The sequence below is a fragment of the Myotis brandtii genome, unplaced genomic scaffold (assembly GCF_000412655.1).
Source record: "Myotis brandtii unplaced genomic scaffold, ASM41265v1 scaffold488, whole genome shotgun sequence".
Taxonomy (NCBI): domain Eukaryota; kingdom Metazoa; phylum Chordata; class Mammalia; order Chiroptera; family Vespertilionidae; genus Myotis; species Myotis brandtii.
In genome coordinates, this window is record NW_005368638.1 from 424084 (window position 1) to 450348 (window position 26265).

At 43.1% G+C, this 26265-nt stretch overlaps 1 protein-coding gene across 1 annotated transcript in view; it reads right to left on the minus strand.

Annotated features, from left to right (window-relative positions):
• The window catches only part of SCTR (secretin receptor), an 88866-nt gene that overhangs the window by 61079 nt on the left and 1522 nt on the right, over positions 1–26265 (minus strand). The window contains exons 2-3 of the mRNA XM_014547886.1: positions 26235–26262; positions 8917–9037 (exon numbers count right to left, since the gene is read on the minus strand). Of these exons, the coding sequence (XP_014403372.1) occupies positions 8917–9037; positions 26235–26262 (149 nt within the window). The remainder of the gene's footprint in view (positions 1–8916; positions 9038–26234; positions 26263–26265) is intronic.

Genomic DNA, 26265 nt, shown 5'->3' on the forward strand with positions numbered 1-26265 from the left:
GGGGGAACCTCGCTATGCTGATGAACCGAACCCAGCCTCCATGTCATTCCTTCTTCGCTGACTCCGTCCACACCTTTGGGGACCCCTGGACCTGCTGGGGTTGGACCCCAGCATCAGTATATTACTTTCAGGTGTACATCATAGTGATTAGACATTTATACACCTTATGAAGTGATCCTCCCAATAAATCTAGTACCCACCTGACACCATACATAGTTATTACAATATTACTGATTATATTCCCTATACTGATTTGTAACTATCAACTTGTACTTCTTTTTTTAAAATATATTTTTATTGATTTCAGAGAGGAAGGGAGAGAGAGAGCGAGAGAGCGAGAGAGAGAGAGAGAGAGAGAGAGAGAGAGGAACATCAATGATGAGAGAGAATCATTGATCGGCTGCCTCCTGCATGCCCCCTACTGGGGATCGAAACTGCAACCCAGGCATGTGCCCTTGACTGAAATCGAACCCGGGAACCTTCAGTTCATAGGCCAATGCTCTATCCACTGAGCCAAACTAACTAGGGCTCAACTTGTACTTCTTAATTCTTTCACCTTTTTCACCCATTCCCCAACCTCTCTCACATCTGGCAACCATCAAAATGTTCTCTGTGTCTATAAGTTTGTTCCCATTTTGTTTGTTTGTTTATTTTGTTTTTTAGATTCCACATATACGTGAAATCATTGGGCATCTGTCTTTCTGTCTGACTTATTTCACTTAGCACAATACCCTCTAGGTCCTTCCATGGTATTGCAGATGGCATGATTTCATTTTTTTTATGGTTGAATCATATACCATTGTATATATCACCACTTCTTTTTCCATCCCATTACTTTCAGTCTGTGTGTGTTATTCAATCTGAATTGAGTCTCTTATAGACAGCATATGTATTGGTCTTGTTTTCTTATCCATTCAGCCACCCCATGTCTTTTGTTGGAGCTTTTAATTCATTTACATTTAAAATAATTGTTGATAGATATTTAGTCATTGCCAAATTACTATTTTTATCATCATCATTCTTCTTCTTCTTCTTCTTCTTCTTCTTCTTCTTCTTCTTCTTCTTCTTCTCCCTTAAACATTTTATGTAATATTGGTTTGATGGTGATGAACTCCTTTAGCTTTTTCTTGTCTGGGAAGCTCTTTATCTGTCCTTTAATTCTGAATGATAGCCTTGCTAGGTAGAAGAATCTTAGCTGTAGGTCCTTGCTTTCCATCACTGAATATTTCTTGCCACTCTCTTTTGGTCTGTTGAGAAATCAGCTGACAGTCTTATGGGAGCTCCCTTGTAGGTATCTCTTTCTCTTGCTGCTTTTAAGATTCTCTCTTAGTCTTTAACCTTTGGCATTTTAATTATTATGTGTCTTGTTGTGGGCCTCCTTGGGTTCATATTGTTTGGGACTCTCTGCACTTCCTGGACTTGTATGTCTATTTCCTTCTTCAGGTTAGGGAAGTTCTCTGTTATTATTTTTTCAAATACGTTTTCAATTCCTTGTTCTTTCTCTTCTCCTTCTGGTACCCCTATGATACAAATATTGGTACACTTCATGTTTTCCCAGAGGCTCCTTAAACTATCCTTATTTTTAAAAATTCCTTTTTCTTCTTGCTGCTCTGTTTGGATGCTTTCTTATCTTCCAAATCACTGATTCAATCCTTTGCTTCATTTAATCTACTACCCAATAAATTTCCTCTAATGTACCAGTATTCTTCATTTCAGTTATTATATTCATTTCTTACCCTTCTTTATGTTTTCTATCTCCATTTTTATGTTTTCTATCTCTTTGTTGAAGTTCTCACTAAGATCATTGAGTATCATTATAACTAGTAAGTGTTTTGATCTCTGCATCTGGTAGATTGCTGGTCTCCACTTTGTTTTGTTCTTTTTCTGGAATTTTATTCTGTTCTTTCATTGGGGACATATTTTTTTGCCTCCTTATTATGGCCTTCTCTGTTTGTTTCTATGAATTAGGTAAACTTCCAGGTCTTGTAGAGTGGTCTTATGTAGTAGGTGTCCTATGGGGCCCAGTGGTACAGTCTCTCTGAACTAGGTGCTCCAGGTATGTCCCTTGTTTGGGTAGTGTGTGCTTTCCTGTTGTAATTCAGCCTTGAGTGCTGTTGGCACTTCAGTGGGAGGGATTGACTCTCAGGCTGATTGGTTATGAAAACTGGTCGTGACTACAGCTGTTGTGCGGAGGCTGACCCTACAGAGCAGGATTCCCTTTATCAAGACTCTGGTGGCTGCCAAGTTTGTCCTTTGGGTATGTGGTTTGTGGAGGTGGTTGGGTGGTGCTCTAGAGCTGGCCACCAGATATGTTGCTTCTTGAGCCTTGTGGGAGCTGCAGGCCAAGATCATCCACTGCCCAGGGCCACTCAGTCTGAGCTACAAAGTGATCTGCAGATATTTGCCACTTGTGCTGGGCTTGGGGGTGCCTGAGAAAAGCTAAGCTGTGAATTGAGGCTGGCTGCTAAGTTGTGAATTGAGGCTGGCTGCTGGCTCAAGGCCACTTCGCAAGAGGTAGAGGGCATGCCAAGGCCAGGTGCTGCTTTTTAGAGTTTGTGAACTTTTGAGAGATTTTAGGAAAGTCTGCAGCATGAGCCAAGACAGGCCATTTATAAAGAAAAGTCACTGGAAGTGGCCTGAGTGGGCCTACAAGATAGGTGAGGCAGGGTCTCAGGGAATCTCCAGGGAGGGGTGAACAGTGTTAGCCAGGTTGATGGAGACTCAGATATGGCACCTGCTTGTACTGCAGGGTGTGGGCTCAGCAAAGGAACAATGGCCTCTGCCATCTGGGAGAAAGCTGCCCCTCAGCTCGTACCCTCATGCCAGACACTCCAGTTCTTCCTGGTATATCTCTGGCACCTTTGAGTTGCTGCCCCAGCACTGGAACTCAGAGAGAGGGAATCCAAGGACCCATGTGTGGGCCCTTTAAGAGGAATGTCTGGGACTCTAGTAGCCTTCTATCTCACTCAGCTATAATTCCTGCTGTTTTTTACAGCCAGAAGTTATGGGAACTTCTCTTACCAGCACTGGAACCCTGGGCTGGGGAATCTGTTGTGGGGCTGGGACCCCTGACTCCTCAGGGGGACCTTCAAAACTGAGATATCCCTCCAAATTTTTATCCACCACACATGCATATGGGACCAGCCCATTCTGCATCTCCATCCCTCTGACCAGTCTTAACGTGGCTTCTTTTGTATATCCTTACTTTCAGCATTTCTGTTCAGCTAGACTTCAGGGGGTTCTGCATGATGGTTTTTTTTGTAGTTTAGTTATAATTCTTATGTGGTTGTGGAAGGAGGCGAGTATAGTGTTTACCTATGGCTGGAAACCAAGCTACTCATATTTGAATCCTTCTCTCAGGGCCTGCTTCTGGGTAATTCAAAGGAATACAGTCTTTCTAGTCCCAGTGACAATTATATATTGTGCAGACCTCACAGTGGGTCTCTGATTTTACTCCAATGCACCTTCCACATCACTCCCCTTTAGGACTTGCCAGGTCTTTCCATTGCTCTTAGGGTCAGGATAAAAGTCCTCCACATGTTCAATGAGGTCCTCTGTGCTGTGGTCCTGCTGCCTTTTGAGCTCACATCCCCAGGCTGTGTTCCAATGTCTACCTCACCAGAGTTACAATGGCTGAGGCAGAGATGGTCCATTGCCCATTCTCCTTTCTCACTAAAAGAACAAGACCTCCTTCAAGGTGGCCACATGCACAGCTAACAATGTCAGTCTCCAGCCTCTGTTGCATAGAGAGGTGGCCATGCAGTCCAGTTCTGGCTGATGAAGTATAAACAAAAGCCACCTGGAAAGCTTTAGGAAAGTTTGGCTTCCAGTATATTTCATCTTTCCTTCTTGTACCTTCTTCTTCCTGTCAGAAAAAACAGGTGCTCTCCTCTCCTCTCTGGTGGTATAGCAGCCATTATCTGACCATTAGGCAAATGCCACACATGAAGCAGAAGGACAGAAGGAATCTGGAATCTGATGACATCGTGGAACTTTGCACCAGTTCTGGATTTTTGTAAAGTACAAAAAATCTGCTCCTGTTTGATAAAGCTAATCTGTCATAGGCAGTAAATACATTCCTAAGTGATAAGGGCTGAGTCTATGTTCCTTTTTTCTCACCATTGTATCCTTTATTCTCACCATACTTACCTCATAAAAGTAAGCACTAAATATATTTTGAATGAATGCTTTTAATTTCACACTAACCCCATAAAATAGATGAGATCCAGACACATCAAGCAACTTGTTCAAGATCACACAGCCTGTATAATTTAAAGGGCTAAACCCCTTCTCTACCCTCCTCTTCCTCTTTCTTTCTTTTTAAAAATGGGGTAAAATTCACATAAGAGATCAAAGCTCTTTCTCCCTTTCAGCCCACAACACATTTCCGGTCAGGCAGTAGTCTTCACCCGAGCTGCTGAAGCAGGACAGCAGGTAGAGGACAAGGCTCTGCAGAGGCAGGTGAAAGGAGGAAGGCACAGTGGCACAGTGGGCATAGTGACCAAGTTCTTGGAAGTGTTGACACAGTGCCGTGGTTGGAGTCAGGGAAGGAGTCATGAGACTGGCCGTGGTGGACAATGGGAAACCCGACAACCAACAGCTCAAGAATTTGAAGAACAAAGGTCATGACTTGGAGAGAGTATTGCAAAAAGATATGTGTGGCCTATATACCAACAAACTGGACAACCTAGACGAAATAGATAAATTCCTAGAAACACACAATTTACCAAGATGGAAGCATGAACAAATAGAAAATTTGAGCAGACTGCTAATCAGTAAGGAAGTTGAATCTGTAACAACAAAAATCTTCCAACAAAGAAAAGCCCAGATGACTTCACTAATGAACTCTACCAAACATAAGAATTAGCAGCACTAATCTTTCTCAAACTCTTCCAAAAAACTGAAAAGGAGAAAACACTCTCAGAATCACTCTATGAGACCAGCATTACTCTATACCAAAGCCACACAGAGTCTACAAGAAAAGAAAACTACAGACTAATATCACTGATAAACATTGATAGAACAATCCTCAACAAAATACTAGAAAACTGAATTGAATTGAAAAGTATTCCTGCAATGTAAGAGTGATTCAGCATATGAAAATCATTCAATGTAATGCACCATATTAACAGAATGAAAGACAAAAATCACATGATCATCTCAGATGCAGAGAAAGCATTTGACAAGATTCAATACCTTTTCATGATAAAAATAAAAAACAAACAAAACTTAAGCTAGGAATAGGCCACATATGAAAAGCCCAGAGCAAACATCATACTCAGGGGTAAAAGACTGAAAGCTTTTCCTGTAAGACCAGGAACAAGACAAGAATGCCTGCTTTGGGCACTTGTTTTCTGGAAGTACTGGAAGTACTAGCTATAGCAATTAGGCAAGAAGAAGAAATAAAAGGCATCTGAATTGGAAGGAAAGAAGTAAAATTACCTCTGTTTGCAGATGACATGATCTTATATGTAGAAAACCCTCAATATTCTACAAAAGAAACTGTTAGAACTAATACATGGATTCAGCAAAGTTGCAGGATAGATATCAAATCAACATACAAAAATCAGTTGCATTTCTATACAATAATGAGAAACAACCTGAAAAGGAAATTAAAAAAACAGATTCAAGGAGCCAACTCGCCCCCACCCCCAATGGCTGGGGTGGCCAGGGAGTTGTGCAGTGACCCCCACACTCCAGCAAACAAAGAGCTGCAAGCAGCGCGGAGTGTGCAGGTCGTGGTCTGCAGCCTGCACACCGCCTAGGCAGCGCCCACTGCTCCTGCCCCCCAGCCCTGGGGCCTGAGGGCGAGCACCATCTGGATGCTGTCCACTGGCCCCAGTCTGCTCTAAGTGGGTAAATTCACAGAGAAACATGAATGGATAGCAACAGAAAATAGTCCTGGAACAGTGGGAATCAGCAATTTTTGCACAGGAAGCTTTGGGAAATGTTTCCTGAAGTCTGCCTGAAATTGGGACATAATTGAACAAACAAGATGAGTTTGGTGCTTTGGAAAGTGTGAAAGCTGCTAGTGAACTCTATTCTCCTTTATCAGAAGTAACTGAAATGAATGAAGCTCAACACAGTAAAAAAGGCAATCTACACAATATGAGAATCATATATTTTACAAGGGGCTAATATCCAGAATATATAAAGAACTCCTACAACTCAACACAAAACTGAACAACCCTATTTAAAAATGGGCAAAGGACTTGAATAGACATTTATTTAAAGAAGATATGCAAATGGACAACAGCACATAAAAAAATGCTCAGCATCACTAATCATTAGGGAAATGCAGATCAAAACCACAATGAGATACTATGTCACATACCCATTAGGATGACTACTATAAAAAAAAAACACAGAAAATAACAGGTGTGGGTGAAGATCTGGAGACATTAGAACCTTTGTGCACTGTTGGTGAAAATGTAAAATGGTGCAGCCACTATGGAAAAAGTATGATGGTTCCTTAAAAATTTAAAACAGAATTATGATATGGTTCCAGCAATTCTACTTCTTGGTATATACCCAAGAGAATTGAAATCCAAGGACTAGACCAGATGGCTTCATGGGTGAATTTTACCAAACCAAACATTCAAAGAAGAACTAACACCTATCCTTCTCAAACTATTCCAAAAAATTCAAGTGGGAAGACTCCCAAGCTCATTTTACAAGGAGACCCACATTATCTGAATTTCAAAACCAGATTAAGACACTACAAAGAAAGAAAATTATAGGCCAATGTCCCTGACGAACATAGATGCAAAAACCCTCAACAAAATATTAGCAAACTGAATTCAGCAATACATGAAAAAGATCACACATTATGATCAAGTGGGATTTATTCCTGGGACACAAAGTTGGGTTGGTGCAATATTTGCAAATCAATAAACATGATACATCACATAAACAAAATTAAAAATTAAAATCACATGATGTTGTCTATAGATGCAAAAAAGCATTTAATTAAAATCCATTTATGATAAAAACTCTCAGCAATGTAGGGATAGAGGGGTCATACCTCAACATAATAAAGTCCATATATGACAAACCCACAGCCGACATCATACTCAATGGGCAAAATCTAAAAGCATTCCCCTTAAGATCAGGACAAGACAGGGATGTCCTCTTTCACCACTCTTATTCAACTTGGTACTGGCAGTACTATGTTGGAAAGGAGGAAGTAAAACTGTCATTATTCACAGATAACATGATATTGTACAAGAAACTCCTAAAAATTCCTAGGTCTAATAAATGAATTTGCCATAGTAGCAGGATAAAAAAATTGATATTCAGAAATTGGTGGCATTTTTATACACCAATAATGAACTATCAGAAAGAGAAATTAAGAAAATAATTCTATTTAGTATTGCAACAACAACAAAGAATAAAGTACCTAGGAATACTAGTAAATTTAACCAAGGAGGTAAAAGACCTGTACTTGGAAAATTATAGGATATTGAGGAACGAAACTGAGGATGATACAAATATGTGGAGATATATACTGTGTTCATGGATTGGAAGAATTGACATCATTAAAATGTCCATATTACCCAAATCAATCTATAGATTCAGTGCAATTCCTATTAAAATACCAATGGCATAGCTCACAGATCTAGAAAAAATATTATATGGAATCAAAAAAGACCCCAAATAGCCTCAACAATCTTGAGAAAGAAGAACAAAGTTGGAGGAATCACAATACCAGATGTCAAACTACACTACAAAGCCACTATAACCAAAACAGCCTGGTATTGACACAAGAGCAGGCATATAAATCAATGGAACAGAATAGAGAGCCCAGAAATAAACCCACACCTTTATGGTCAATTAATATTTGACAAAGGAGGCAGGAGCATACAATGGAATAAAGACAATCTCTTCAATAAATGATGTTGGGAAAATTAGACAGGTACACGCAAAACAATGAAACTAGACTACCAACTTACATCAGACACAAGAATAAACTTGAAATGGATTAAATACTTAAATGTAAGTCTGATTTCTGTCTCTAAAGATTTACCTAAAGTTGAAATATCATAAAAATAGAAACATATAATACATGATCTTTTATAACTGGCTTCTTTACTTAACATGTTTTAATATTCATCCATGCCGTAGTATGTATCAGTACTTCATTCCTTTTTAAGACCCAATAATATTCCATTGGACATACACGCATTTTGTTTATCATTCATCAGCTGGCAGACACTTGGATTGTTTCTATCTCTAGGCTAGTGTTACTATGAACACACGTGTACAAGTTTTTATTTGTAATGGATTGTTTTCTTAATGCAACCCTTCCTTGTCCTTAGATGAGGGAAAGCAAAGAAGATATGTTAAGGAAGGGACTGGAAATAAAATTAACATTTAAATATCAAATTAATAATATTTAAAGTCTTGATTAGTAATAAGAATTAATATTTAAATTGATAAATTTAACATATTTTCTCTCGTGAATCATTATAATTCTGAAGTAGACAACCACTTTATAGACCAGGAATCTGTGGCCCAGATGGTTAAATAATTTGTCCATGGTCGCACACTAGAGACCCCAGGGTTTTCTGACCTAACCCTGCCATTCTGACTACCTTATTCATCAAAATAGCATTGGAGGTGAGAGAATGGATGAGAGGTACATGCCTTGACAAGGAATTCTTACCAAACTTGGTGAAGTTATCACGCAGACGTTAATGGTACAAAAACCTTGGCTATGTGCACAAGCCCAGAGAAAGAAAGAATGGTGGTAATCTGGCTTTTGGGTGTGTGTACCCTGATCACGAGCTGATTACCTAATTGAATACAGCTGGCCCAGCCCCTACATCCCCATCCTGGTCCAGAGGCCCAGCTTCCCCTGACACAGTGGAACTGGACACGATTCATGTCAGGGGTGGACTAAGGTGGGCTACGCACCTGGGGCTGGCGGCACCGTGCCATGGTCTCCTGTCCTCTCTCCAGAGAGTTCTTGCAGGCACTGGTCCCGCTCCTCCCGCAGCACCCGCAGCACATCACACAGTCGAGGGAGGGCTCCAACCTGCAGGTCCAAAACCAAGAATGCTCATCATTGCAGCTAAGTTGGTTCTACCCCATAAGGACTTACTGTGAGCAAGAATGGTGCTAGACAATGGGATTCAAATTCAGGGAGACAAAGCCCTGCCCACAAGAATCTCCTAGTCCAGTGATGGCGAACCTATGACACGCATGTCAGAGGTGACACGCGAACTCATTTTTTGGTTGATTTTTCTTTGTTAAATGGCATTTAAATATATAAAATAAATATCAAAAATATAAGTCTTTGTTTTACTATGGTTGCAAATATCAAAAAATTTCTATACGTGACATGGCACCAGAGTTAAGTTAGGGTTTTTCAAAATGCTGACACGCCGAGCTCAAAAGGTTCGCCATCACTGTCCTAGTCCATAGTGAAGCAGCCCTTTCTAGGAAGGAGTTCAGAACAGCAATCTGCAGCTTGTCCACTGCAAATCTTGCCCTTAAATTTATAAAGGCTTCCAGTCCAACAAGCTATTTGTTCTCTGGGCGCCTCACTATTATTCTGTAGGACTTCATGTATTCCACTCCAACTGTGTTTATTTTTCAGGTTTTGAAAGCTGACTTCAGGGAGGAGTTGAACAGGAGGGCCAAGGAAAAATTGTCACACAGTCCTGGCTTCCTAGCTCTTCCTAGAGTGAATTTCCAAAGCAAGGCTTCATTCTTTCATTTGTACCTGAGACTTAAAAAATATGTGAATGAATGAACAACTAAACAGATAGCCAAATCAAACTCCTACTTCACTTTTTACAGAGTATACAATTATAATATTACAGATTCCTTTCACATACATTGGCCTATTCAATTCTCAAAACAAAACAAAACCCTATAAAACTCTCAGCAAAGTGGAAATAGAGAGAACATACCTCAACATAATAAAGGCCATATATGACACCATACTTAATGGTGAAGAGCTAAAAGCGTTGCCCTTAAGGTCAGGAACAAGACAAGAATATTCACTTTCACCACTTTTATTCAACATAGTATTAAAAGTCCTAGCCACAGCAATCAGACAAGGAAAAGAAATAAAGAGCATCTAAATTGGAAAGGAAGAAGTAAAATGGTCATTATTTGCAGATGACATGATACTATAAAGAAAAAAGCCTAAAGATTCTACCAAAAACCTATTAAAACTGATAATGAATTCAGTAAAGTAGCAGAATACAAAGTAATAATCCTAAATTGGTTTAAAGTCCTATCCACAGCAATCAGACAAGGAAAAGAAATAAAGAGCATCTAAATTGGAAAGGAAGAAGTAAAATGGTCATTATTTGCAGATGACATGATACTATAAAGAAAAAAGCCTAAAGATTCTACCAAAAACCTATTAAAACTGATAATGAATTCAGTAAAGTAGCAGAATACAAAGTAATAATCCTAAATTGGTTCCATTTTTACACATCAATAACAAACTATCAGAAAGAGAAATTAAAAAAACAATCCTATTTACAATTGTATTTTAAAAAATCTAGGATTAAATTTAACCAAGGAGGTAAAAGACCCATAGTCAGAAAATTTTAAGACATTGAGGAAAGAAACTGAAGAAAATACAAATAAATAAAAGCTTATATTGGGCTCATGGATAGGAAAAATTAACATTGGTAAAATGTCTATACTACCCAAAGCAATCTATAGATTAAGTGCAATTCCTATCAAGATATCAATGGTATGTTTCACAGAACTCAAACAAATAATCCTAAAATTTATATGGATCCACAAAAGACCCCAAACAGCCATAGCAATATTGAGAAAGAACAAAATTGGAGGTACCATGCTACCAGTTATCAAACTATACCTCAAGGCTACAGTCATCAAAACAGCATGGTACTGGTATAAAAACAGACATATAGATTAGAGAGCCCAGAAATGAACCCACACCTATATGGTCAATTAATATGGTCAATGCAAAGGAGGCAAGAACATACAATGGAGTAAAGACAGTCTATTCAATAAATAGTGTTGGGAAAATTGGACAACTACATGCAAAAAAATGAAACTAGACTACCTTCTTACACTATATACAAAAATAAACTCAAAATGGATTAAAGATTTTAATGTAAGACTGGAAACCATAAAACTCCTCAAAGAAAAAATAAACATAGGTTAGTGGTCGGCAAACTGCGGCTTGGCAAACCACGGCTCGCGAGCCACATGCGGCTCTTTGGCCCCTTGAGTGTGGCTCTTCCACAAAATACCGGCTCTACCACGGACATAGGCAGTCAAATCTCAGACATCTCTCATAGCAACATTTTTTTCTGATATACGGGCAAGGGAAACAAAAGAGAAAATAAACAAGTGGGACTACATCAAACTGAAAAGGTTTTGCACAGCAAAGGAAACTATCAACAAAATGCAAAGAGAACCTACCAATTGGGAGAAGATATTCACCAATAATACACCTGATAAAGAGTTAAAACCCAAAATTTATAAAGAACTAATACATTTTAATACCCCCAAACCCTCCAAACAAACTTATTTAAAAATGGGCAAAAGACCTGAATAGATACTTCTCTAAAGAGAGGCATACAGATGAGACAAATCATCAGAGAAATGCAAATTAAAACCACAATGAGAATTAAAACTCACACCTGTCAGAATGGCTATTATCAATAAATCAACAAACAACAAGTGTTAGTGAGGATTTGGAGTAAAGGGAACGCTCAAGCCTTGTTGGTGGAGAAGATTAGAAATGAGAGAACACCTACAATGGGAACCACCTCCTCCAGGAAAAATTCTCATCTTACATTTCTTCTTTTAAAGTTGTAGTAAAAGTATATGACAAAATTTACCATTTTACCATGTTTAGATATACAGTTCAGTGGCATTAGTACATTTACAATGTTGTACAACCATCATCACTGTCCATCTCCAAAACTTTTTCAACATTCCAGGAGAAACTCTGTCTCCATCAACCATTAACTCCCCATTGCTCCTCCCCTCAGCTCCTGGTAACCTCTGTTCTACTTTCTAAATCTATGAATTTGTCTATTCTAATCATTCATATAAATGGAATCATACAGTATTTATTCCTTTGAACCTGGCTTATTTCACTCTCATGTTGAAGCATCTATCTGAATTTCATCCCCATTTAAGGCTGAATAATATTCATTGCATGTATATGTCACATTTTGTTTATCCAGTCATCTGTTTATAGACACTTGATTGTTTACACTTTTGGCTATCCTATATAATAATGATGTAATATGCAAATGTTCGTTACACCGTGAAACGTAATGACCGACCACATAACGACAGGATCACGGATCAGCAGGAGGTTGAGCAGCGAGCTACAAGCAGGCAGCGGAGAGCTTCAGGAGGGGGCAGGGCAGCAAGGCTATGAGGGGGGGGCGGGGGGAGCTACCGGAGGGCGTTGGTGAGCTACTGGTGCACGGATTCATGCACAGGGCTACTAGTTGTGAATAATGCTGCTATAAACATGGGTATACAAATATCACTTTGAGTCCCTGTTTCAATTCTTTTGGGGGTATGCCCAGAAGTGAAATTGCTTGATCATAAGGTAATATCATTATACTTTTTCTTCTATGTTTACTTTTTTTAAGGAACCACCAAACTGTTGCCCACAGCAGCTACACCATTTTACATTCCCACCAGCAGTGCACAAAGGTTTCAATTTCTTTACATCCTCATCTACCCGGGTTATTTTTCTGTGTTAATAACAGCCCGCATCTCTATTACCTTTGATCCTTCCATTAAAATATAATAAATCAAGATAATTTTGTGCAGTGGTATTCCAACTAAAGAAGTGTGTGGGGTCCCTTGATATGTGGCAGCAACAGTATTCTCCTGAAAAGACAGTCCACGGTTTCCCGATGGGGACCAGCAGTGGAGGAAAGAGGACCTCAGAGTTCCTGGGAGTGGCTAGCAAGATGGTGTGTTCAATGGAGCAACCACCTGGTAGATGCCTGGATTGGAGAATGCATGGGAAGAAGCCTCCTTATGATCTAAATTAAGTGCCAGAGGGGAAGGAGAAACTGACATTTAGCAGCCATGTGTACATTTATGCACATACCAGTAATTCTATATACTTATTAAATTTAAAAGAAATATAATTTTATTTAAAATTTGCAGAATTGCTAAAATTTATTTTAAAATTTCCTCAAAACAAGTGCTAGTAGCCCTTAAAACATCGGTTCTCAACCTGTGGGCTGCGACCCCTTTGGGGATCGAACGACCCTTTCACAGGGGTCGCCTAAGACCATCAGAAAACACATATATAATTACATATTGTTTTTGTGATTAATCACTATGCTTTAATTATGTTCAATTTGTAACAATGAAAATACATCCTGCATATCAGATATTTACATTACGATTCATAACAGTAGCAAAATTACAGTTATGAAGTAGCAACAAAAATAAGTTTATGGTTGGGGGTCACCACAACATGAGGAACTGTATTAAAGGGTCGCAGCATTAAGAAGGTTGAGAACCACTGCACTATAACCTCTGAGCCTCAGTTTCTTCGTCTGTAAAGTGGGAGGGGGTAGAGTAACAGTGTCTATCTGTGCCCAGTGCCTGAAACACCTGACTGATAGGAGGAGCTCAACAAATAGTCACCTGGAAGGTGACCTGGAGTGAATACAGACTTAGACCAAGATTTTCTTGAACATTGTAAACTTAATTCATTTTAATCTCTGCATGCCCCGTGACCCTAGCACAGGACCGGCACAGGACTGGTGCGGGAGAGCACTTGCTGGGAGAGTTGGAAGCAGCCATGGATGGGCAAGTGGGCACAAAGATGTGTGCACGGGTGGGTGGATGGACAGGCATGTAGCTGGATCAATGATGGATGGAGAAGTCGGACATCTGGGTGTATAAATGTGTGCTAAGTGGGGGGAGTGGAGGGATGGTGGGTGGGTGGGGTGAGGGTAGAAGAAATAAATACGGGACACGCCCTCATTGTGATCTGTCTGCTGGAGGGCTTCAAGATGGAGTGAACCCAGAAAGCACGTATCAGCAGGCCAAGGCCCACGTGAGGCAGCAGCTCTGCCTTTACGAGTGTGTTCTCCAGGCTAACCCACACGGGGATGGTGTGGCCAGGACACAGGTGACCTGCACCACTGTGTGCAGTAATGACATGTGGAGGCGGCTTCGACTTTATCACTCCGAGCATTTTATCCACTCATCTACTGATGGGCACTTGGGCTGTTCCAGATCTTAGCTATTGTAAATTGTGCTGCTCTGAATATAGGGGTGCATACATTCTTTCTGATTGGTGTTTCAAGTGTCTTAGGTTATATTCCTAGAAGTGGGATCACTAGGTCAAATGGCGGTTCCATATTTAATTTTTTGAGGAAACTCCATATTGTTTCCCATAATGGCTGCACCAGTCTTCATTCCTGCCAGCAGTGTACTAGGGTTCCCTTTTCTCCACATCCTTGCCAGCATTTGTAATTAGTTTATTTTAAATCATTTTTTTAAAATATCAAGTTTGTGTAAATACTCTAAAAATTTTGCTTGTACTAGTATCAAAGTATTTCTAATGAAAAATAGCTGTTCCCTTCCCTAACCCTACCTGCTCCCAGCAGTCACTTTCAATGCTTTTGAGCTGTTGATTCTCATTTGTATTTCCTTACTTAAAAATTATATTCCTATACTATTTCTTGGTTTACTAATTTAAGACATTATCCAAAACTGTCTTTTAAGGGAGGTAAAGATTTAGATGTTTTTCCATCTCCCCACATATACTTCTCTCCCCCATGCATTACATATCCTCCTTTTGACCTAATTTCTAAATGCATGATCTGTATTTCTAGTGATTTCTTTTGACTGTGAAATATGGTCCACTGCTGAGTCTAGTCTGTAAAATGATTATGTCTCTTCTTGTACATTTTGTCTTTCCTGAGGTCAATAACTACTTTGTGTTTTCATTTGATTAGTTTCCTTTGTCCGGCTAAATTTCCAAGTACTCCAGCCGGTCCGTGAGACGGCAATCCGCGGTTCTTTGTTTTACCTCTGGAGACCTCTCCCACACGCCCTCTCCCTCTTGCTTCAGTCTGGGCCTGATACCTGGCCATGACTTGGGGTATCCTCTCCCCATCTCTCCTGGCAGGAGCTCTGTTTCCTAGATCCCATGTCTTTTTCTGGCTTTGCTTCCTTTTTTGGTAGAAACACATTCTCAGGCAACATCCTAAGAAAGTGTACATAGGAGGTAAACTTTTGGATCTTGTTTGAGAGAACACCAGGCTGAAAATAACTTTTTTTCCAAATTTTCAAGGCTTTCACCCTTCTCTCTTCTGTGTTGTTAAGAAATTTATTTCTGATTCCAAATCATTGTATATGGCTTTTTTTTTCTTTCTAGAAATATTTAGGATTTTTCTTTGTTTTTAGTTATGTTAAAACTTTGTGAAGAAATGGTTCCTTTTTTACCTCTTAGTTAGATATTCAGTGGGCATTTCTATCTGAAGATGTGTGTTCTTAATTTCTGGGAATTTAAAAAATAATGTTATTTATTTTATTCCCCCATCCTCTTCTCTATTCTGCCTTCCTGGGACTCATGTCGGTTGAACAGTGAACAGCCTGGATGGACCCTCTAATCTTCACCTTTCTCTACGCTTCCACCGTTTTGTCTACATAATTCTTCTGTTTAATTCTTCATACATTTAATTTCCAGACAGGCTTTCTTATTCTCTGATGACTCCTTTTCCATGGCATCCTCTGTTCCACACCTCCTCTTCCTGGCTCCAGCACCCTTTTTAAAGATCTTTAGAAGAACAGGATATTGGCTCTCACCTTGTGTTTGAAGTTTTTCCTCCTTTCTGCGTGGTCTCTGTTTCCTCTAAGTTCCTCTCCGCAGTTTGTTGGCTCCCATGTTGGAGGCCCCTCTGTATCATATTTAGGCTTGAGACACTAAAGTGGCCTTTGAACCACGCTGGGCCTGAACCCCTTGTTGACTGGTGGCCTTCTCTGAAAATAACTAGATAGGGAAGGACCGCATTGCCAGCTATGGAGGGTTTCTCCCCCGTGGCTGGGCCTTTCCTGGGTGCTGCAGGCCAGCCGGACAGTTTCTCATCAATGCCCTCGACACCCGCTGCAGGCAGTTAGGTTGTTCTTCTTCCCTATGGCCACTACTACTTCAGTCGCTTTCCATTTCCCAAAGATTTCTTGAAATCTCTGCTTCCTTGTCTCTTGTCTTCTGATCCCTTTACTGTCACTTTTTAAAAAATATGTTTTTAGTGACTTCAGAGAGAGGGATAGAGAGATAGAAACATCAATGACAAGAGAGAATCATTGATTGGTTGCCTTCTGCAAACCCTCTACTTGGCATAGAGCCTGAAACCTGGGCATGGATTAACACATGTGGTTGATCTGCCATTTTAAACTGGATGTCCTGATGTGATATTGTGGTATAATAAAAAATATATATTTGGTATTTGTTCCTGGTTCCTGACACAGTGCTCCCAAAAGCCTTATAATTTTCTTTTTTAAAAAAAAAATATATTTGTATTGATTTCAGAGAGGAAAGGAGAGGGAGAGAAAAGTAGAAACATCAATGATGAGAATCATTGATCGACTGCCTCATGCACGCCCTCTGCTGGGGAACGAGTAAACAACCCAGGTATGTGCCCATGACTGGAATCGAATCCAGGACCTTTCAGTCTGTAGGCTGATGCTCTATCCACTGAGCAAAACTGGCTAGGGCAAGCCTTGTAATTTTCTGAGTGATGGGGTGAGAGGAGCATCTTTTATTGAATATTTGTTCTTAACCCCCAGATCCTGATATAAGAGCTTCTAAGACCCTTGGAATCTCCAAAGTGATAACTGATGTTAATAAGATGACTGGTGGCTGAGACCCTAGAGAGTTTGCGGGCTGGTCACCAGAAAGACCAGCCTGTGGTAGAGGGTTGGAACTTTCAGCCCAATCCTCCAACCACTTGAGAGGAGAGATGGCTGGAGACTGAGTTGATCAGCATTGGGCAATGATCTCATCAGTCATTCCCGTGTGATGAAACCTCCATAAATACCCTACACAATAGGGTTTAGAGGGCTTTCAGGTGGGTGGGCACATCGAGCTGTTGGGAGGGTGGCACACCCAGGAAAGGGCAGGGAGCTTCAGGTGGCCCTTTCTTGCCCTAGGCATCTCTCCCACTTGGCTGTCCCTGAGTTGTAACCTTTAAAATAAACCAGTATTAGTAAGTAAAGTGCTTTCCTGAGTTCTGTGAGTCACTCTAGCACATTATTGAACCCAAGGAGGTGGTCGTGGGAACCCCGGTTTATAGCCAGTCGGTCAGAAGTATGGGCGGCCCAGACCTGGAATCAGTGTCTGAAGCAGGAGTCGTCTCATGGGACCGAGTCCTTACCTGTGGGGTCTGTGTAACTCCAGGTAGTTGGTGTCGGAATTGAGTTAAATTGTAGGACACCTCGCTGGTGTCCGTAAGGGTGAAGAATTAGCTGTCAGTGTGAGGAAAAACCTCATCTATTTGGTGTAATTGTGACGTGTTTTGAGCAAAAAATACCAAAGTAGTTGGTATGAAGAAGATGCTGTTAGGTAGTAAAAACAGAACCTCAGCCCTAAGAATCTTTGAAAATATATACTCCCCTTAAGTTTAAAAAGTGAGTGTCAGAAAAAATTACTAACTGGTGCTTTTCTTTATTTTTAAAAATTAACCAAATAAAAACATACAGATATGCTCCTCTTCAGTTTCAGAGTTTGAGTCCAGGCCATCCTTATATTTAGAGTTTTTAAAATATTGCTAAAGTCATGTCAAAGTTTTTAAAATACTTGGACCACAAAAGTTTTCTATAACTTTTGTCTTTTTCTGGTGCTTTAAGTTGACCTTCTTTCTTCTTGTTGATCACAAAATTCATAGGCCTTCACCACATCAATTTATGTGTCCTAGTTGTACTCCCAGGCTCTGAACAGAACAACGCCAGGCAATGTCACCAGCTAGCTTCTCTGAGACTTGCCCCAAGGAGTCTTTTGACTTTCCAAACTAAATCCTCTTTGGTCTGTAGCAGAACCATGGAACCGATATCTGCCCGTGGCCATCCTGGGTGAATTCCACTCCTGCATCCTATATTATAGGTTCAGTTTCGGCTTTGCTAGGGCATAACCTACAGTTGTTGTTTTTTAGAAAAGGCACTTGTGTTCTAAACCTTCTGAGATGTTGTTTGTCTAATAGTGTCTCTGGTAGGGAGTGTCACCCTTTGTTTTCTCACTCAGCACTGGCTGGCCCTCTGCTCCCACTGTCCCTCTCTTTGGGTGATTTGCTTAGATGGTAAACATACTTTGAGATGTCTTCTCAGCCCTTCAGCCAACAACTCTGCCCACTCCCATCCCAGGCAAGACCCTTTCATCGCCAGGTAGGTTGGTTTATGCTGTGAGGTCCCATATCACCGATCAGACCAAGGGAGACAACCCCACCCACTCCAAAACAGTCTGCTTTCCTCTCGGATATTTGCTATTGGAATTGGGAGTAATGTCTATCTCTCCAATTCCTGAAGTGTGTAAGCTTCAAAGCTATGGGGCAGCTATTGTCTGTCCTAAATAAACCAACAGAAAACTCCAGTCTGCTGAACGAGAGAGAGAATAATGAAGCAAACCCCAAAGTGAGAGAAGAAAGATGTCAAAAGACAGTTCTGGAAGCTATTTTAGAGTTCAATTTTGGACTCAAATCTGAAAAGGTAAAATCTGGGAGGAGATATAATAAAAACCTATTGAATTCTGAGGAAGGTGAAGAGATTCAACATCACTTTGCTTATCACATTTTATAATATAATTACTTGCTTGCCAACGTAAGACTGGAAAGAATTTTACTTTGTGGTTAAAAAAAATTTTTTTAATAAAGCTAACTGGCATCTGGAAAAACAAGGAATACTAGTTTAGTCCCTACAATGAAAAATAAGAAGAGGGAAGTCATTATCCTACAACCAGTTCAAACACAACATTTCAGCAAACTTTTATTGGACACACTATATGCCAGCCATCTGCTCAGCATTGGGGACACAAAAGTAAAAGGGACATGGCTCCTGCCTTTGAAGCTCGTGGTCTCCAAGGGGGGTCCAGGAGGCCAATAGCCGAGTGCACGGGGAAGGCAACGGCCAGATCACGATGGACCAAAAGTGGCAGCAGGGGAGGGACATGTCTTCTGCCTTTGAAGCTCATGGTCTCCAAGGGGGTCCAGGAGGCCAATAGCCAAGTGCACGGGGAAGGCAAAGGCCAGATCACGATGGACCAAAAGTGGCAGCAGGGGATTCCCAGGAGGTGGCTCCACCATTTAGGCAGGAAGTGAGGAAGAATTGTTGTACTCAGAGTAGCAACACCCCTAAGGAAGAGGGCCCAGAGAGTAGGCAGATTCTGTAGGAGGTGGATTGAATGTGGGGGTGAGAGCAGGGGACAGTGTGGCTCCCATGAGTCTGGTTTGGGTGCTTTGATAGTCTCAAGAATAGGGAAAACAAACAGACTTGGGGGTTGGGGTGAGCTAACTTTGGTTAAGGAAGATGGGATTTATGACATGGTAGGACTGCCATGGAAGATCACAGAGTAAGAGCAAGCAGAATGCAGAGAGCAAGGGCAAAAAACAGAGCCTGGGGAAGTGACCCTCAGAGGCTAAGGAGACTGAGGGACAACACGAGAGGCAGGGTGGGAACCAGGAGACTGCAAAAAGCAGAAGCCGCGGGAGGGGAAAGAGGAAAGGAAGGAGGGTCCTGGCACCCAATGCCTCCAAGAGGTCGGGTCCCATGCTTCACATTGCCCATGGAGTACGGTCTACACGGATGCCTGCTGTCCCATTGTCATTATTCATAATGTTGCACGCCCATGGAGTACGGTCTACATGCCTGCTGTCCCATTGTCATTATTCATAATGTTGCATCCCTCTCATAAATCACGTGCTCACCCGAGGTAGGACCGGGACTGAAACGTATATCATGAATGTGGCGCGATGAAGGCCACTGTGAGACTGACTACAGGTGGGATGGAAACCCGATCGCAGAGGGAGTGAACATTGGAGCAATGATCAGGGACGCTACTTCCAAGAAGCTGGCCATGAGGGGGCAGAGGAGGAACTGTGGCTAGAAAGGCCCAGCGTGCAGAGGGAAGGCTCTCTACCACCTGGGCTGGACAGACCTGGGCAAGTTGACCAGCTGATGGCAAAAGCCAGTCACGAAGAAGATGGTAAAGACTGGGCACAATGGCCGCATTGTGTCATCTCAGAACAGAAGTAGCTAAGCTGGTGGGGGCAGGGATCAGGAGCACAGGTGTGGGGACTGGCCCTGGGCAGGAGTAGAGCCTCTATTTCACTCAGATGATGTTATAAGTGGAATGTTTGTGTCTCCCCAAAATTCGTATATTGAAGTTCTAACACCGAGTATGGCTGTATTCAGAGATGGGACCTATAAGGCGGTAATTAAGGTTAAATGAGGTCATATGAGTGGGGCCCTGATTTGATGGGATTTGTGTCCTAAGAGACAGCAGAGAGCTCACTCTCTATCTCTCTGTCTGCAGCTGCTCAAAGGAAAGGCCATGTGAGCACAAAGCAGCAATCTGCAAGCCGGGAATCGGGCTCTCCCCAGAATCCCACCATGCTGGCCCTGGATCTCAGACTTCCAGTGTCCAGAACTGTGAGAAATAAGTATCTGTTCCAGGCCCCTAGTCTGTGGTGTTTGTTATGGCAGCCCAAGCTGACTGAGAAAGCTAAGAAGGAAGAGACAGGGGGCATAATTTAGACACACCTATAAGATATTGGTCAGAGGAAGTTTATCCAAAAAGTCTAGAGTCCAGTGGTCGGCAAACTGCGGCTCGGCGGGTGCACACGTACAGTGCGATTGAAACTTCGTGGCCCATGCGCAGAAGTCGGTATTTTGTGGAAGAGCCACACTCAAGGGGCCAAAGAGCCGCATGTGGCTCACGAGCCGCAGTTTGCTGACCACTGGTCTAGACCAAGCATGTCAAACTCGCGGCCCATTGGCCGCATGCGGCCCACAACGAATATTTTTGCGGCCCAGCCAATATTACAAAATGTATGTAAGAAACATTTTAATAAAAATTTCGTAACTTAATTTTTACAATATCCTGTTATACATAATTATTAATAAGAAACTAGTACAAGGTTCCCTAATGACTGATTACTATAATCATGTTGCATTCATTTCCCTTACGTGCCTTATGCGCAGGCACACCATTTCTCTCCACTAATACCAGCAGTGAATATTTTAGCAGCCAATTGCCATGTCATTAGTCTTGGACTGACTTGTTTGGTGTGTGCAACGGGAAATATTTTGCTTTCGGAGAACAAGAAAAATAGGTTTATTTGCATTACACTTATTAATCTGTGCAGTTATTCAATGTCTGGTAAGTTATGTTCAAGAAAAAATATTAATTTTGATTAAAATGTTCTATTATTTTATGTTAACGACTGCTCTTTTATTTCAGCCCTTTGTATTCAGCATGTCCCTATCGAAATAAACCTACGTTTCTATGAAAATTGAAGCTTTCATTTTTTTTGCAGCCCACATAAACTTAAACCTTGTTTATTTGGCCCATGTTAGCCTTTGAGTCTGACATGCTTGGCCTACTAGACTCTCAGGAAATGGGAGGCAAACCTGTGTGTTGAAAATGAAAGGGAGGTGATAAGGTCAAGAATTTGAAAAGACACATAGACACCACCTCAGAGAGCCAGGGGTGAGGGAACTGACGCTGGACGTGTGGGGATTCTGAAGACGTGGGAAACGTGGGATCCTGGCAGCACATGAGCTGATTGCAGAAGGCCATCAACCAAGGGTGTCCCTTCCCCATTTGCCCCTTGGAATCTGTCAGCCACAGAACAGTGAGGCTGGGTGGGCCCAGGATACTCTCATTCTCTCAGGTCCACACAAAGGTTGAGCAGTCCTCTGTTTGTAATGTAAGCAAGTAGATAGGATCTGGGTGTTGTGGCTTTTACCTTGGGCTGCAGGCTGTCCCAGAGCCTGAGTGAAGGTCAGTGGTGAGAAACCCCAGCTTGCTAAGGGCAGGGAAGCAGGGACCAAGTCAGGGGTCACTGGAGGCGGCAGATCTGGTCATGGAGCTCTAATCCTGAATGTTAAATCTGGGCTTTCCACAGGAGTGCCAGGAAGAGGGCTATGCCCTCCCTGGTCACGGGAGGTAATGATGGGGTGAGGCTAAGGGGACAAGGAGGGGGAGAGGAGCCCCAAAAAGGTGATGCCAAAGTCAAGAGGACTCCCCTAAACAGTCCAGGAAGTATACCTCCTGCTTGTTGATTTGGTGACCCCAAGCTCCTCTCTGGCTCCCTCAATAAAATGTTGTGTGTGTTTCAGTATTTGTTTTATGTTTTATAAAGCAACTAGAGGCCTGATGCACAAAATTCATGCAAGAGTAGGCCTTCCTTCCCCCAGCTGCCTGCACCAGCTTCCCTCTGGCACCCCGGACCTAGGCTTCCCTCCAGCCACCAGCATGTACCCGGGACCCAGGCTTCCCTCACAGCCCCGGCTTCAGACCTAAGCTTCCCTCCAGCCACCAGCAGGTACCCCAGACCCAGGTTTCCCTCACAGCCCCGGCTTCATCCGGAAGGTCGTCCAGAAGGTCATCCGGAAGGACAATCGGTCTAATTAGCATATTATGCTTTTATTATTATAGATTAGATTAGATTAAACTGAATTTAATGTCATTTTGAGGCTGGGGACAGAATTGTACAACAGCTCCTTGGGCACCAGGGAGCAGAGCAGCCTCTCTGGGGAGCAGACGCAGCGCTGGTTCAGCACACGGTGTGCGTCCTCTCACTGCGTCCAGCGGGGCGACCTGAGCAAATGGCTTCAGTGTCCTCACTGCACTGGCCTGGGGGTCCTAGTGCTGGAAGTGAGCATTAAATCAGGGAGAGCTGGGAAGGACTTAGCAGACTACCTAGTGTGAAGTAAGTGCCCAACAAGGGAAGCCTTTACCAGCATCATCATTCACATTAATTTTAGGGAGAGTAAAAATCTTATAGAAATCTACAATACTTCCTCAGAAACTCAGAAAGTGATTCTTCAGGTACACACAACCCCAGGTACCCTCCTCTGGAGAGTTCTCCATAGCCAGCCCTCAGGTGGCCTGGGCAGGCTTTCTAAAACCATGCTCAGACCCCCACAGAGCTGTCCGCCTCCAGGTCCAGAGGCACCACAGGAAGAGGCAGGACCACCATGCGCCGGAGGCTTCTACGCCAGAACCAGACTTGGAGTTTTTATGTTTCTGAGCTGTCAACTGGGGAAGGATAGACAGAGGAGGGGAAAGTGGGAAGGGAAGGAGTGAAAGGCCCGCTGAAGCTTTTTTTCCTGGCTTCGACATGGAGTTCAGTAGGTGTACCTGCTTCCGTCTCCAACTCAGATTCCCTGTCACCAACCCCACTGCCCGGAGTCCAACGTGCAAGTGACACCTACGATTATTCCTGTCAATGCATTGCCCCTGAAACCTGACAGCCTTTAAGGCAATGGTTCTCGGCCAGATACAATTTTGCCCTCCCTGTCTCCCAGGAGCTTTGGAAATGTCTGAGGACGTTTCTGTTATCACAACTTGGAGAGATGCTTCTAGGAGGTAGAGGCCAGGGATGCTGCTGAGCATCACGCAATGCACAGGACACACAGCAAAGAATCATCCAACTGCCCTCTCTCCACCCATCATCCCCGCCCCATTATTCCACCCAGGCCAAGGGAGGCCATTGCTCTCTTTCTGGCACCGCATGCTGAAATCCCAGGTAAAAGATCCAAGATTACAGTGTCAAAGTTAAGAAACTGCGATTGAAGGAAAAAGGAGTCCCCCACACCCACTTAACTCACTAAGATTATCAAACTGGCAGCTTGCCATATGCCCTGGATTAAACACCCTAACTTGAATGACTAATTCTCCTTTGCCTGGTACATTTATGTACAAGTCTGTAAGCAGTGATTGCTTTCAAGATGTCATTCTTCATTACTTGTTCCTGTATGAAACTGCCACAGTTTAAGACAGTCCCTGTGGATATCATCATCATTTCATTCATTCATTCATTCAATACAAATCATCGAGCTCCCTCTTACACTGTGATGGGGTCTAGGGATAAAGGGTGAAGAAAACTAAGTCTCCGTGCTCAAGTTCAAAGTGTACATATTGAGGACGAGGGGAGGACAGCTGTGCTAATGAATAATTACAACACTGTCCTCATGAGATAGATACATGGGAGCGGGGGTAGCAAAGGGAGGTGTGCTCAGGGTTTCCTGTGGCAATCACTTTTTGGTTTCCACTTGCAAGGTTCCTTCTTGGCACCTCTGGAAAGGCAAAGGGTGGGGGAGTAGTAACAAGCAATTCGGCCTTAATGACCTCCCATTAGGAAGGTGCCTATGCTCTTATTCAAAGGAGAGACCCAAATGAATGAAGAATTGTTTGAATACCCTTCCATTTCAAAATCAAGTACCTGACCACTCAGTCACACAGAAGAAAAATAGAATTTCATAGACTGGGAAATATGCCAATCAATGTATGTCAATTCCACTCTTATTTATTAAAGGAGTTCTCTACCAAAAAGTTCTCTACCTTAGGTCTGAATAAGCCCATAAAATAACCAGAGGGTCAGAACTTCCAGGGAGCTATCTGGTAATAATACTAGGCAGTACCAGTGAGTGTATGAAAAAGACACATAAGGACAAGAGCTGTAATTGGCAGAGCCCGGGGTGGTTCTAGTCCCAGTCCTACCACTAACTTGAAAATCTGGGGCAGGTCCCTTCTCTCTGCAGTCTCAGTTTGCTCATCTGTAAAGGGAGGGAATTGGGCTAGAGCACAATGGAGCATCCTTCCAAGGCTCACTGAATACTTGAACCAAGTGAGGGCTCTCACTCCCCACCCCCCTGCTTATTCTTGAGATAATGTGGGGGGTCCCCTTGAGATTAAAATGTAGGTTGAATCCCAGAACTGTTGATTTTTGGGGATAACCTCAACCTTACTGCAAATACTTAAGAAGGAGGCTGGGAGGGTCACAAAGGGGAAACTAGAGGCCTCCCCCACCCCTGGGCGCTGCCTAACAACACCCCTCTCGGCTGCATTTGGCTTTGAATTGTCCCCAATGCCCCAGTGCTTTCCCCCAAATTGGGAGTTCACACTAAGGAGTGGGTGCTGTTGCTCTAGCTGAGGCTCCAGGTTACCAGGGAGATGGGGACAAAATCCCCAAATTCCACTCCTCCCAACTGCCACTGCTGGGATGCCATGGGCCTGCAGAAAGGTGGCATCTAGGACTTGTCAACTCTCCCACCTCTCAGGGAGCTGGGGTTTTCGGTAGGATCCGACAGGAGAGGACTACAAGAGGGCAAGGTCATTGGGCACCAACAAGGACTAGCCCAGGACAGAGATTAGAGAGTCTAAACGGGGTCCCCAAGTGCTGTCCCTGGGGAATTTCTTGGGACAGACGCCTTGGAGGCCAGTCTGGAATGTTGGTGGAAAGAAATAGCTCTGAAATCTGGCCCCCTTACCCCAACCTCTACCCCTCCGCCCCTCTATTCCTTCCACCAGTCTGGGTGCAGCCACTCTCTCCTTCACAAATCCCACAGGGAGAGCCTCTGCGATTCCCAGGAGTTTCTGTGGGAAAGAACAACCAGCTTCCCACTCTGAGGCCTTCTGCTTTCCTTCCAGCTCCTCCCTGGACCTGGTTTGGGGAGAGCAGCTGCTCCCAGGAGTCCCCCAGGCACGCAGACATTAGGGAGCCAAATCCCCAGGAGAGGGGTAGGGAGCTGCAAACGGTCCCGTCACAGCGCCGTCCTGTCTCAGCCCCGGAAGCTGCCTTTCCGAGCTTTCTGAGGTTTTCCCACCCGCAGCCTGTGTGTGTGAAAATGTCAAGGCTTCGGGCAGACGGATGTGGGTTCCATTTGTCTGCACTTGGGACAATATTTTTGGTCTTCCCAAGTCTCCGTTTCCTTGTCTGTAAAGTGAGGCTGATATATCAACCTCGTAAGGAGGTCGTGAGATTTCCATAAAATAACGGAAGCCAAGGGCCCGGCACCCAATAGCACCGCGGGGACGGCGCCCGAATCTCCATCCAGGGGCCTTGGGGCTCAGTGCAGGGGTCCTCAGGAAGGGGTGCGGTCGGGGCAGGGGCTCGTCTGAGAGCTGCCTTCTCCTGGCGCACACATTTTTATTCTGAGGGGAAGATCTGGGGGTGCCCCGCTTCCCGCATCCCGCCTGCACCCGAATCGGCCCCTCGCCCGCGGAAGGGCGCGGTACTCACGGTGTGCGCGGCGCCGGCGAGCAGCAGCCTC